The 13,906-nt window shown below is 39.6% G+C and overlaps 1 protein-coding gene across 2 annotated transcripts; it reads left to right on the plus strand.

The window, feature by feature from the left end:
• The first annotated feature begins 1,247 nt into the window (after positions 1-1,247).
• fbxo25 (F-box protein 25) lies at positions 1,248-13,568 on the plus strand. 2 transcript variants are annotated; one of them, XM_034580509.1, is made up of 11 exons: positions 1,248-1,378; positions 2,221-2,426; positions 7,051-7,148; positions 8,740-8,789; positions 8,959-9,051; positions 9,149-9,242; positions 9,600-9,784; positions 10,073-10,255; positions 10,611-10,754; positions 11,790-11,816; positions 12,599-13,568. In XM_034580509.1, exons 2-11 carry the CDS (start codon positions 2,299-2,301, stop codon positions 12,686-12,688), a joined length of 1,092 nt encoding a protein of 363 aa, XP_034436400.1. In that variant the 5' UTR covers positions 1,248-1,378; positions 2,221-2,298; the 3' UTR covers positions 12,689-13,568. The 2 variants fall into 2 exon arrangements, with proteins under 2 accessions (XP_034436400.1, XP_034436401.1); XM_034580510.1 differs by lacking the exon at positions 11,790-11,816.
• The last annotated feature ends 338 nt before the right edge of the window (positions 13,569-13,906 follow it).

Below are 13,906 nucleotides of genomic sequence, written 5' to 3' on the forward strand. Positions count from 1 at the left end.
AGGTTGATCTTGATACAAGATGATCTTGTATTCTGTCCAATTTACAGAAGTTACCTGGTAACTGGAGTTGCCAGTCATTAGCTGTTGATACTTCACAATCATAATACATTAGGTGTATCAATATTTGACAGTTAATTTTTGTTCTTTACATTAGCAACTTACATTATAAAATCATTAAGTGTTCTGAGTGAGACCAGGTTTACTGTTAATGCAAAATTCAACAACATTCAATGTCACTCAAAGACGAGGCAACACCTGAGTTGTTCTTCTTCTTGGTTCTTCTTTGGCTGTAGCACAAGTCTATTCCTGAACCAAACAAACATTTACCAGGGAAATGGAAGCAGAACCCATATAATTTAACACTGTGACTGCACTTTACTCAGCGCTATTCTATTTTTTATAGTGTGTGTTGAAATCAAGGAAACTATGTTGTCATGGCCAGTCATACCAAATCTGGGACTGTAATGAAACCACACACGATGATACACAGAAGAACAATTCCAACACAAAAACCAGTCTGGCTGGATGCTTAATATGAAGTGCTATTTTTAGCTTGTCTGAAAAAATTATTGTTGTTATTATTATTATCTAACTCAAACATCTCAAAAAATGTAATGGTGTTGTCTATAATACCAACAAGAAATTATAACATACTCTACTTACAATAGTAATAATTACAATCATATATAATTATAGATAGATAGATAGATAGATAGATAGATAGATAGATAGATAGATAGATAGATAGATAGATAGATAGATAGATAGATAGATAGATAGATAGATAGAACCCAAATTGGGAAATGATTGTGCTACAGCAGCATATCAAGGGCATTGCACACAGAGCGAAGTAGCAATAAAACAGTGAGAATAATTCAAATAACTCAAAATAGAATTTAATAAACATAAAATGTACAAAAAACTGTACATATTCCCTCAGTAAATGAAACATACAAACATACTAATAAAGTACTAGAATACACAATATAATATATGTATAATATATACATAAATATATTATCAGTAGTAGTATTAGGGGTAGAAGTATTAGTATTATAGTTCCCATCCCCCATCTCAAAATCAAAACACAAGTACATGTGCGCAGTCCTCCGTCACGTGCAGGAAAAAGCCCCAACAGAAAAGAAGGGGATAAAAAAAATAGACGCACGCAAAGTGATTGACAGTCACCGTCGCGCAATGAGCAGCGGGACATCGGGTAGCAACAAGATAAACGCCGAGCTCTCGTCCAATCAGAGAGGAGCAGGGGGGGCGTGGAGGTATTCCAGCGTCCGCACTGTGTTTACTTCCGTCAATATCTCGATGAGAGCAGCAGCAGAGGAGGAAGAGCTGAGAATAAAGCAGACGATCTCCTGACAAGGTCTGTTGAACGTCTTTATCTCCACTGACACATGGACCACAGCGTGTTTTCTATTTATTTGCTGCCTTCCTGTCGTGGTTATACGCGCAGAGTCGACTGACAGCTTCGTCTCCACTTGATTTTTTAAACATTTTTACATCGTTGATATTTTGCTAACACTGTTGTTATGCAAAGACAAATGCGTCACAGTTGATGCCACGTGTGTTATTACCCGGTTATTACTGCAGATTTGCGTGTCAGTGTGTAAACAGGATGCATAATGATGGATTTACTCATGTTGTCAGACTGTAAACAAACATTCAGGCTGATTAATTTTGAATATTCTGCTTCTCTGACCACTGCCAAACATGTCATGAGGAAATGTAAATACAGTAGATTTTTTTGTGTTGAAATATTTTGCCTTAAATTGTAAATACATATTTGTATTATATATTGTATGTATGCATTATATATTTGAGCACACAGATAGATAGATAGATAGATAGATAGATAGATAGATAGATAGATAGATAGATTGATTGATTGATTGATTGATTGATTGATATGTATTTGAACATCCTAGCCGGTGCAATTTAAAACCTTGTGCAGATAAAAGTTTTCCCTCTGATCAAATGTCAGCTGACAGAGCTCAGGAGCTCCGATGTTCATTTTCCTTTTGAGTTTAGATTTGAATTTTACAATGAGGGATAAACTGAGAGACTATTATACTATTTTGAATATTGAAGATATTCAGTACTCTTTGCATTCTTCAATTCACTCGCTTATTATGTTTAAATCATGATGGCCTTTCTCTGCTTCTATGGAACTGAAGAGCAGTTAGTAACATCTGCTCTACTCCCCAGGTGTTTGGAGTGGCAGCGACATTCTCTGCTAATTGTCGCCGCCCCCCCACCCCCCACCCCCCATCCCCTGCAGCAGAAATGCCTTTCTTGGGAAAGGACTGGAGGTCACCGGGCTTGTGCTGGACAAAGACAGAGCACGGCTGGAAGAGGCTCATATACTATGCAAACGAGCTGGAGGATAACAACAGAGACATAGACTTGAAAGAGTAAGATCATAACTTAATCATTTCTTCTATTATGACGTCCTTTATTGACATGAAGCATTTTATGATCTCCCAACACATGCATTGTAAACATACTTAAGTCATGTTGAATAGAATGAAACATTCATACAACACAAGGATTAATCCGTAGAAAGTATTTTAACATGACGCATGTAACCCACATGTTTTCATCTGGGTTTCTGTTGGAGTTGAGCCATTTCAATTGTCCCATGTCACCATATGTCAATTTTCGGTTTGCTGCCAACATGCTGAGATCTGTCAGAAATAACAAGGACACTTATCAATCAACAAACCCAGACTGGCTGCCAGAGATTACAGACACAGTCACATCTATGACTCTGTCTCTCAGACTCTGATATATGTCTGCCATCTGTAGTGTTTCTTCCGTCATGGCAGACACTGTGAATCACTATATTTGATATAGTTTGTCCAAAAATGCAACAGCTTGACTTTTGACCAGAGGAATCTGTGGCCATTTACTTTCATTTTATTTCTAATTGGCTACATGTGTCATTAACAATGGATGAAACACTTTTTTTGCTCGACTAACCTGCTGACCTCAAACTACTGCAGCACCTCACCTGCCATCTTTCCCTACAACAGAGTGATACACACCAGTAGTCACCAGACATCAGTTAAAAGTCAGGGTTGCTCCAGAATACTGCAGCAGACGTTTGTTTGCATTTCTGATCAGCTATTTTCAAGAATTGTCTTGTGAACCGGATCAACTTGTCTTGGGGATCAGCATACAGCTCTAAATGTTGCATTGGTTGTCGACACTGACCAACTTACAAAGACAGGAAATTAAGGGTTAATTAAAAGTGTTACGAATACACCTATTAGGTAATGTTAACATTTTTATATTGCTAACTTACTAACCCTTTTATATTGCATTTCATAAGGACATCGTGTAAACCATGTAATGACTGATGGTTGGTTTATCTAAATAAGATGTAGATCATGTCTCTAATCCTATTGGTTGCAAGATTAATGCATTACTACACCATATGTATTCTTTTTCGCTCTAGGTGCGCTTTAGGTCGTCTATAGCATGCAGAGATGCATCTCAAAAATGTGAACTATGCGTGACTTCGTTTTCTTACTTCTTTTTGACGTCTCCTATCGTTTATCGTATGATGGAGAATCATTTTCTGATCATTCGAAGCTTTAGATATTGTCTCTTCACCACGTGGATATGTCAGTGTGCAGGGTGAAGGGATGAGGTGGGAAATAAAGCAAAGACATTGTTGCGGTTTTAAAAGCAAAGGTAAACCAGGAAATCCTGATCGTTGTGTGTTGACGGGGGATTGTGGAATGTTTGTCATGTCTGCGAGCTGCAGTTTGTGGCCTGGCTGTAAACCCGTTTTCCTTCAGGACACTAACAGAAGTGAAGTTGAATAAGTGCAGAGTGTGTGAGGGGCCCGTGTTTGTTTCATAGACCAGGGTGAAAACAAGGATGTGGACACAACAGTTGTAAATGTTTTGACCAGATTTCACCACCAAAGCCACAGCTTCTCAGGGTCAGAGAAAAACTCACGCAGCCAGCTCTTCACTTGAGCCATAGCAGAGGGTCTTTGATGAGGCAATTTGCATCCCACAATTGCAGCCTCTTGTTTCCAGATGGGCGTCATGGCAACAGACGGAGCTGGGCACAGGGTTGGTTTAAGAGAATCAAGAGAGTCATTTTATATGAGACCAACTTGTGCAGCGTATCAGCGAGCAAATATCCAAAACAGCTGAAGTGAGGAAGCTGTTTTGAGTTGACCTTTACTACATCTTTGTATTTATTTAAAAAAGTATTAAGGTCAGACGTTGGTGTCCCCCAAGTCGTGTAACTTGGTTATAAGATAGTTGACCTGCAAACACCTGTGTCATTACATTTTTGGTATATGATTAACTGACTGTAAGCAACCTTCCATTCTTATGTGGTGATTTAAATGCAACACATAAATATAGGCTCACATAACCTTTCCCGGAACAGGTTAGGTGTGCAGCAGAGTTACAATGGCAACATACCATTCAAACTGTGAAAGCCCAAGGATAAACCTACAGTTACCTTCGCTAACCACAGCTCCAGCGTGGTACAGGCTCCAGTTTTTCCGTCAGCGGTGCACAAGAATAACAGAGTATAGTTCAAACAATGACTGTTGTGTGCTTTTGTGATGCTTTCCCTCCCAAAGGAGGCGTTTAGTGGGTTCAAAGACTTGAAAGACCACTGTTTGTTGAGAGCAGCTGAACTAAAAACATGTTCTGCTATTTCAGTCGCTCCGCTGTGTGTTGCATGTGTGAGCCTGTGTGCAGTGCTAGTTGCCTCCCAGCAGAAGAGCTTGCCCTCTTATCTGCAGGAAACATGAAGGGCTTTGGAGCACGGCAACTGGTGATGAGTGGTCACATAAAAAGCCAGTCCCCTTGTACGTCATATATTATATGTGCATTGTGCTACTTTTTTACTCAGCGTGTCTGTGACTCAGCGTGTCTGTGACTCAGCGTGTCTGTAGCTCCCTCGCTTATTTGCATCAAATAGTTGTGCTGCATAGTTCCTTTTTCAGGATAAACAAGGTCATTTCAAAATGAATATTTGATGAATAATTGCATTCAGATTTTATGATCTTTTAGCAGCTACGGTTTTACAGTTTTAAAGTTGTCCCAGGCTAAAGTAGCTTTAACTAGAATACCACTCAAAAGAGCGGGTACCTTCTCCAAGGCCCACAACAGTCCCCTTAAATTCAACCAAGCTTCACTAAATTACACACAATCATAGATATCCCATACCTCATCCTTCAATCAAGTTTTGTGGTAATCTGCCAGTAGTTTTTGTGTAATGCTGCTAACTAACAGACAAACTAATGTCAAAGATAACACAACCCTGATAAGAGGAGGTGATAACAATCTTTATAGCCTCATCCTCTGTTAAGAAGGGGACTCAGCCACACTTTGATGGGCCCCTGTTGGTTGGAGCACCACAACAACGCAATGATACACAATGGCTCATTGTGCGTGTAAGGACCATAGTTATTGATATACCCACTTACAGCAACACACACTGCTGGTATTAATACGGTTTAGGGTGGATTCTGAGCACCAGTTGGTGATATCTCCTCCAGCCCAGTCTCGCCTTTTCTCTTGATTAGTACCTCACAGTATCACACGAGTCTGTGAACAGTCTTTTTTAATAAAAGGTCACGGCTACACACAGTAACCAGTGACATCATCCTCTTCTCATTGGCTTCTTTCCAAATGAAAACTCACCAAGAATGGCCAGTGACATCATCCTCTTCTCATTGGCCACCCTCCAAAAGAAAACTCACCCAGAATGGCCAGTGACATCATGCAGCGAGCGGAGGTACGTCTGGCAGACCAGCACACATGCCATAGAAAGAAAGAGGAGCATTATGGTCTCTGCTGACATGGTACGCAGTGACACAGGAACAGTTTAGATGACAGCAATCCTCTAAAGGCCAGCAAACCTCTGCCACCTTCTATCTGTTAACATTCAAGGGGGAAGGGGCTGCTATGTGTGTGACTGTCTGTTGACATATTATTAATCTGACACCCTGTTGATTACTTAATAAAGCGCAGAATAAAAGCTGCTCGGATGCAGGGCAGTGAATAAGAGAAGTGAAACAGCCAAGCGTCTGCCCTGACTTTGTGTTTGTTTTCTCCCTCGTTCATGTTGAGTTCCTTCATAAGCTTGTGTATTTCAGGATATAGTTTAAATATCCACAAATCCGCCTGTACCTTCGTGCCGTGTGGTTTTCTTTTCTCGGCTCTGGGGAGGATGCCGCCGCTCCTCATGCAACCTGTCACTCCTCACTTTTAATTAACTGCGACAGATTACTGCGCTTCCATGTGTCTGTGTGTGCAACTGGATAAATGGATAGAGACAAGGGATTACCGTAGAGCTCAATCACCCCGACCAGTTGACATCGCCGTCGGACCAGCAAAGCCATGTCCTCATGATGCTGAAGAAGGAAACTGTTTTTTTTATTCAATACGTGCTTTGGTCCTTTCACTTTCTTAAAAAAGTACACAGAACACTGAGCAGAAGGACATGTTCTCTACCTTTATTGGACCTTTACAATGACATTTTAGGGACGTTTCAGTCCTGTTTAGAACAAGGACTAAATATTTATAGACACTTCTCATGCAAATAATGACCTCTGCAAAGAGAGTTAGGTTTTTCGTCAGCTTTTGGCTGTTTGTTTGTTAGCAGAATTACGTAAAATCTACTGGACGGATTACCATGAAGCTTTATGGCAGTATTTTTTTCCACTTTCTTCAACATATTTTTCCACATTTTTGTCACTGTATTTGAACATCTTGGTTCTTCTTGCCCCACTTTTAACCGCCTCATCACAGTGTGTCCTTAATAATGGACGAAGCACGTTGTTTTGGCCGTACTAACCTGATCACCTCAAACCCCTGCAGCACTTAACCTGCGTATGATCCATCATGTCCTCCTGTCTCTTTCCGAGTTGCTCCAGAGCACTGCAGCAGAGCACATTCTTTACAGTGGTTTGTAATTGCACATTTTTTTAGGTTTACTGGTCACACTACAGTGCAGTGTTATTAACAAATTCCTCCTGTGCTTCCTCTTTCCAAACAGGCTCTGCAATGACAGCAAAGAAAATCTGTTTGTCGGGGACGTGTGTGAGCTCCCCACAACAAAGAGGAAAAAGGACCTTTACAACACCAGATCTCAGTGTGAGTTTGCAGTAGTCACAAGTCATAAGTGCAGTGAAGCGACCACCTACTGAATGTGAGATTATGATAATGAAGTTCACAGTGTCACATGTGATGCCTTATCCTGAATATTACATATGAATCTTATGTTTTATGTTATGTGTGTTTACACTACTTCAATATTTGTGTTTCAATGGCAGATCATTCAACCGTTGTAAAGACAGAGCCTGTGGGAATTGTGCTTAGGACTGAAATATTCCTCCCATGACGTTTTGTCCATAAATGGAACTCTGAACCCTGTTTTTGTACAGACCACAGAAAATGCTTCTTCACATCTGAGAGTCAGTGACACAGAGTGAGGAGGAGGCAAAGAAAAACTGTGTAGCATGTGTGCCGAGTTACTTTCTACTTTTACTCTAATACATTCTTTATAAAGCTATTTTTTTCTCAAATGTTACAATTAGTTTTTACTAAAATATGCATTTACAATAAAGAATTTCTATGGATTTAACTTACTCCAAAGATTATAAAATAGATCAAATGAGCTCTACCTTGACCAACTACAAAATTAAACTACTGCTAAGGTATTAGTTATAATAAATACAATAGTATGCTGTTGCTGTTGCTGTTGCAGTTTGCTGATATAAGTTCTATTCAGTTGCTATTTGTACATTTGCAGGTGTAATGCAAAACCTTTTTTTTAACAACACATATTTTATTTTATCTAAGGTAATTATCTGAATTCTTCCTAGTATTCACCTACTACGTACGTCATTTATCTTCCTCCATAAAACACCCTCAGATTAGATGATTCACAATAATGGAAAATCAACAATGTTCTTGATTAACCTTGGACACCTCTGCAGGAGACACTGTAGGTGGTTAAGACCTTCTACAGTCTGCAGGTGTGCTTAATCCCTGTGGAGCTGTGGACTGGAGAGGATGTGACCATCTCTCCACAGCACCCGTTGGGCTTCTCAGCTTCAAACTAGTCCGACAAGTCAAACTGTTTTAAATAAAAAAACACATTTTACATTTCTGCTTTTGCTTTGTCCACTTCCACCCTCTCACAACTAGGTCACCCAGTGTCCTCATCCCATCTAATACACATATTGAACGATTTTCAGCTTAATGTTTTTACTTGAGGACAGGTAAACTAAAGCAGAGCTGTCCACCTGGGAATCCCGGGGTTTGCAAAATATCATGCAAGTGTTATTAAGATCAGTCGCCCTCTCAAAACACGGTCCATGTGTCTGTTTTAAACTTGCAGCTGCACTCCATTGACTTTAATCCGAACAGACAGTTGCAGTTTAAAGAGGTGGAATACTATAAACATGCCCTCAATCCAATATTGAGGCCTTATTAAAAAAAAGATCACTAATCGTATAATTATAGGCTTAAAGAAGACCCCCATGTTTTCATTTTTGTTCCAGCTGTGAACAGAAAGTCTACAACAGTCTCTAGTATCTGCTGCAAGGGTTTTGGATTGTGTTGCATGAGATCGCACAGGTGCTTGTCACTTTTGTTCACTCAATTTACAGTGTCTACATGTGCATGTTAACTGATGACAAACTGACTCCGAGAAACAATGTGTGGTTTTTCTGTCTTTTAGTTGTTTACAGGGATAAGTGGATCTATGTGCTGAGAGGGAACTCAAAGGAAGTGAGTACTGGAGCACAATTTGCACACAAAGGATTTATTTGGAGCAGTATTTCATAAATTAAAAGTCTTTCATTTAATAAACTGTGTGTGTGTGTGTGTGTGTGTGTGTGTGTGTGTGTGTGTGTGTGTGTGTGTGTGTGTGTGTGTGTGTGTGTGTGTGTGTGTGCAGCGACATGAATACAGCACGCTCGGCGAAGCGTTAAACCGTCTAGACTTTTCCAGTGCCATCGAAGACTTGAGAAGATTCAACTATGTTACAAAAGTGAGCAATAACGATTCACAATTCCTTTTGATCATTTTGTTGTAAAGCTTGTACAAGCGACTCGCCCTCTAACCGTCTAACTGTCTCTCACCCGCAGCTTTTTCAGCTAATAGCCAGGTCTCAGCTGCCTTCTCTGAGTGGAGCTGCCCAGAAAAACTATTTCAATATACTGGAGAAGATGGTACGAAAGGGTAAGAGGACCTGAGAGGAAGACTCCTTTTTTATGATGTTGTCTGTGACAAACCACAGAACGTGGTTATGAGGTCATGTTGCACAGTAGAACAAAGAGAAGATCTAGACTGAGGTTCAGGCTGCCACATTTAATAAATGCCCATAATATTTTACACTGTTTTGTCAGTTTTTTTGTACCTAAGATGACTATACATTTGATAAGAACAGATAAGTATCAGTTGTTTTCATCTGCAAAAAAGTTTATAAACAACTTTCAGCTGGAAATGAGTGATATAATAATAATTTGTGGCTGGTCATATTTTCTTTTTCATTTCTGTGTTTCCTTTTTTTTTCTTTTTCAAATTTGGTCTCTATAGTCCTCGAGGACCACCACAATCCTCGCCTGGTCAAGGACCTGCTGCAGGACCTGCACATGACTCTGCTAAATCTGACCATCCACGTTGGCAGATGTGTCCTCGTGGGCAACGTCAACATCTGGTTGCGCCGACTGGAGAACATTCTCAAGTGGCAGCAGCAGCTCAACAACCTGCAGATCCCCAAGGTAGAGGAAGTGGGTTTTATACAGAATGTGTGTACACCACAGACTGAAAATAAACATGGACGATGTGTCTCTACTTCCTTCCACTGTACGGAATTGAAATATCCCATATAATATACCAATTTTACAGTTTTGTGGAGCAACGTAAAATATTTAGGGGGGGATGAATGTATAGAACTGCATCTTCAGTGATAAACATTTATGTGGTGTTAAAAAAATTCTAATTTTATTTGTATTAATTCTCTGTCGTGAACTGCCCAGCTCTGATCGGTGGTTACTTTTTCCCCACAGCAATTGTGCACTGGCCTGTCATTCAACGACTTGCCCCTACACATGCAGAATAAGATCTTTTACAACTTATCTGACGCACATGACATCATTAACCTGGGACAGGCCACACCCACTCTGCTCATGCTCAGTGAGAACCGGAGGCTGTGGAAGAGATTGTGCCACTTTCACTTCTCAGACAAACAGGTGAGAGGACAAGATTAGTTTAAGTTAAGTTTTAATGTTTATAATCGTAGGAGAGCATGTTAACAGGTGGCTGCCCCATCGGCCTGCTAAGATGTACCTCTGTTGGCCTCTAGAGGGCAGGATTGCTACAGTACAGTCTACTTGGTCTCTCTCTCTCTCTCGCTCTCTCTCTCTCTCTCTCTCTCTCTCACACACACACACATATCTTGTACACTCTATATCACAAATATCGTTTAAGCACCCACCCTGTTATAATTAAAAATGAACTTTGACGTAATTTAATTCCCGTGTGTGTGTGTGTGTGTGTGTGTGTGTGTGCGTGTGCGTGTGTGCGTGTGTGTGTGTGTGTGTGCAGTTCTGTCAGAACTTGGTCCTGACCAAGAGCGACAACGTGGACTGGAAGCTGATGTACTTCATGCTGCAGAAACACTACCCAATGAACGAGCAATACAGCGACACCTTGCACTTCTGCAAACACTGTTGCATCCTCTTCTGGAAGGTAAATGGGAACATAAAATACACCCACAACCACATTCACACAGGGAACACTATATGACTAACTAGTGCTGTTCCTCTGACTGCAAGTAAAGTATAAATTTGACATTACATCAAAGGCAACAAGGCAACTTTAACTGATTTGTTTAAGTTTTGATTTGATCACCTTTTACTGCTGTGAACTCCTTTATGTAGATGTAACAGTCAGAGGTCAAATAAATGACTGGTTTGACCTCAGTCACCTACGAGAGCTGATCTCCGACCACATGTTGGACACAGATCACATTTATTTAATTTAGAGCTTGAGTTAATAATGTGGGAGGAAGATTTGTAAGTGAACTAAGTGCTTAGATTTAAATGTCACTGTTACTATAGTATTCAATCCATGACAGAGTATTAGGGCCACTTAAATTTAAGATGTTCTTACGAGGAAATTAAATTGTAATTTTTCAAGAATAAAGTCAGAATATTACAAGAATAAAGTCGTAATAGTAGAAGACAAAACGTTATAATTTTATGAGCATAAAGACGTGATTTTAGGCTCTGTGTCATTTTACTGGGAAAATATCAGAAGAGCAGCCTGTTGCCTGCATTAAAATAAGGCATGAGGGGAATCTTGTGAAGTTATTCTTTAGTAATTAATCCTTCGGCTCATCAGCACCACATTATAAGTGTCAGGACTTTGAAAAGATACTCTTGGTTCAAGATTTTGGATCCAGAGGCAGTAGAACTCCAATGAGCATCAGTTCTCCTTGCTGTTAATTTCCTCAAAATATGTTTTACTTTATTCTCGTATTACTACGCCTTTCTTCTCAATAACTTTTGTAATTCTCAAAATGCCTGAATTGTTTCCTTCTCAATGGCCCTAATACTCTGCAGTACCAATCCTTACTTGTCCCCCTCTCGATGAAGTACCACCCACAGTCTTGTTATCCTCCTGGCTGGTTCCTTATACTGTTTAACCTCTGCCCTCTCTACATCCCTCCTCTCACTTGCCCCCCCCCCCCCTCCTTCCCGCCTCTCCCCCTGATTCCTTAAGGATCGCCACCTGACTTTGTTATTCAAGGTACTTTCTGTCCCATCATGCCTTTCTGTCTCTTCAGCCGACCGTTTGTCCCGTGTCTCTCCCAGTGAACCGACTGAGGGCTTATCTTTTCGCATGTGCTGAGCTTTGTCTTGTTGTGCTCTCTGTTTCGCTTGATGTCATCATGTTTGGCTCATGTTTAGTAAACAGTGTCACTCTGCCTGCTGTGCTGACTCTTTAATATTTCCTAACCACACTGTTAAAAAAACGTTAGTTGTGTTTTATCATAAACTTAAATGTCAGTTGTTATTTAACACAAATGTTTCTCTGTGTGTAATTATGTTCAGGACTGTGTTGCACCAGCTATTTTTAAAACCACTGGCTTGTTTTAAACAATTGCTTTATAAAACTATGTTGCACCATTACACCCATAGGAGAGCACAAAGGTTATTTAGGTCACGTTAACATCTTGTCAGGACTGTAAGGAATTTAGTTTAATCAAATGCAATCAACTATTGTTAATCAGCTAAAGTTGTATGTAACATAATATTAAAAAAGGTTTTAGGAAGTCAAGCAGTGCAGTATATTATGTTTGACTACCAGTCTTTAGTAAAAGTATGTGTTACGTTTCTTTACTACATGCATACATAGAAAAATAGACGTTTCAGAGTTTGTAGTATTCATGAAATTCAATCTACAAAACTTGTTTAATTTTGAATTCACTAACAACTCCAGTGTCACACGTCGATGTGTTCTGTGTGCACAACATGAGCAGGCGCCTCCCTGCTTGCTATGCTAACAATTCTGTGTCGACTTCGTTCCAGGACTGTGGCCACCCGTGCACTGCCACTGATCCGGACAGCTGCCTCATGCCCATCTCTCCTCAGCACTTTATCGACCTCTTCAAGTTTTGAACCCTCCGAAGTGTCCGTGTACCCTCAGTCTCCAAACCCGAGTGTGTATACTTGACTTTTTTACAGAAAAACAAAGGGCTTAAAATAAAAAGAAATCTCTTTTTTATGACGACAGTTACACGCACAAATGTTTCCCTAAGACAAAAGGCAGGTCAAATGTGTAAGTTTGTTGATTTTAAGAATGTTGGTGGTGACAGATGAAATATAAGAGAAAGGTTTTCCTCTTTCCTCATAAAAGTTTTGTCTTCTCGACAAAAGAGCTGCCCCTGACGGGAAAGAAGAAACTATTATGTACATTTAATTCCTGTTGAATGGATTTATATGTAAAAGGGGTTGTAGCATGTTTACACTATAGATAGGTGATTAATGATAGGTGAGCTATAAAGTTTTTTTGGGGAGGGGGTTTTCTACATAGAAAAGATAATCATTTAAAAAGTTGCAGAATACGATGTCTCATGTTGATGGTTTATTTAATGTCTTTCTGCGTTTTGCTATGTTGTGGGTTTGTGGTACTTTTCTGCAATAACTGAATGCATGTCGTGTGTGAGTCTCTGTTTACATACTGTACGTCGTCCTTTGTGAATTCTTGGTGAGTTCTGAGTAGACCTACGTGGTGGCATCAACATGAAAAGAAAATAACGTGAAACTAGACGAGGAAATATTTATACAGCTTAACTACTTTTATCAAAACTGTCAGAGAACTGTCCAATGTGGCAGACAGAGAAAATGTATGAGACGTTATTTATGTTATTTTATATTTGTATCCTTCCTCCAACTTTTGTAATATTCCGTGACTGTTCAATTTCTCTTTGTGGTACTATCATGACTTTTATGGGAAGGGAATTAGGTAAAATAACAATTAAATATTTCTAAAAACCTGCTTCTGCTCTACTTTTTCTATTGGGATGCTGGAAAATGTTTGTGTGTACTTTATAAAGATTTTGTTTGCCCTCATGGATATATCGTCCATAAAAATGTGGAAATATTGTTATTGAACACAGAAGTTAAATATATTGTAATGTTATATTTTAAATTTACCTAAAGAGTGAATAAGAAGTTTAAAAAAAATTAGAAAATCTAAATCACCAGTAAGTGAAGCCATGTTTTTACTCTGAGCTGCAAAGTGCGGAAAAAGTAGAGGCAGACAGTGAGAATGCAGCTTTATTCTGCTCTGAGAAAATATAACCCAGCCTGTAGGTGAATAAATGCAGGATACAG

This window comes from Hippoglossus hippoglossus, chromosome 24 (genome assembly GCF_009819705.1).
Source record: "Hippoglossus hippoglossus isolate fHipHip1 chromosome 24, fHipHip1.pri, whole genome shotgun sequence".
Taxonomy (NCBI): Eukaryota; Metazoa; Chordata; class Actinopteri; order Pleuronectiformes; family Pleuronectidae; genus Hippoglossus; species Hippoglossus hippoglossus.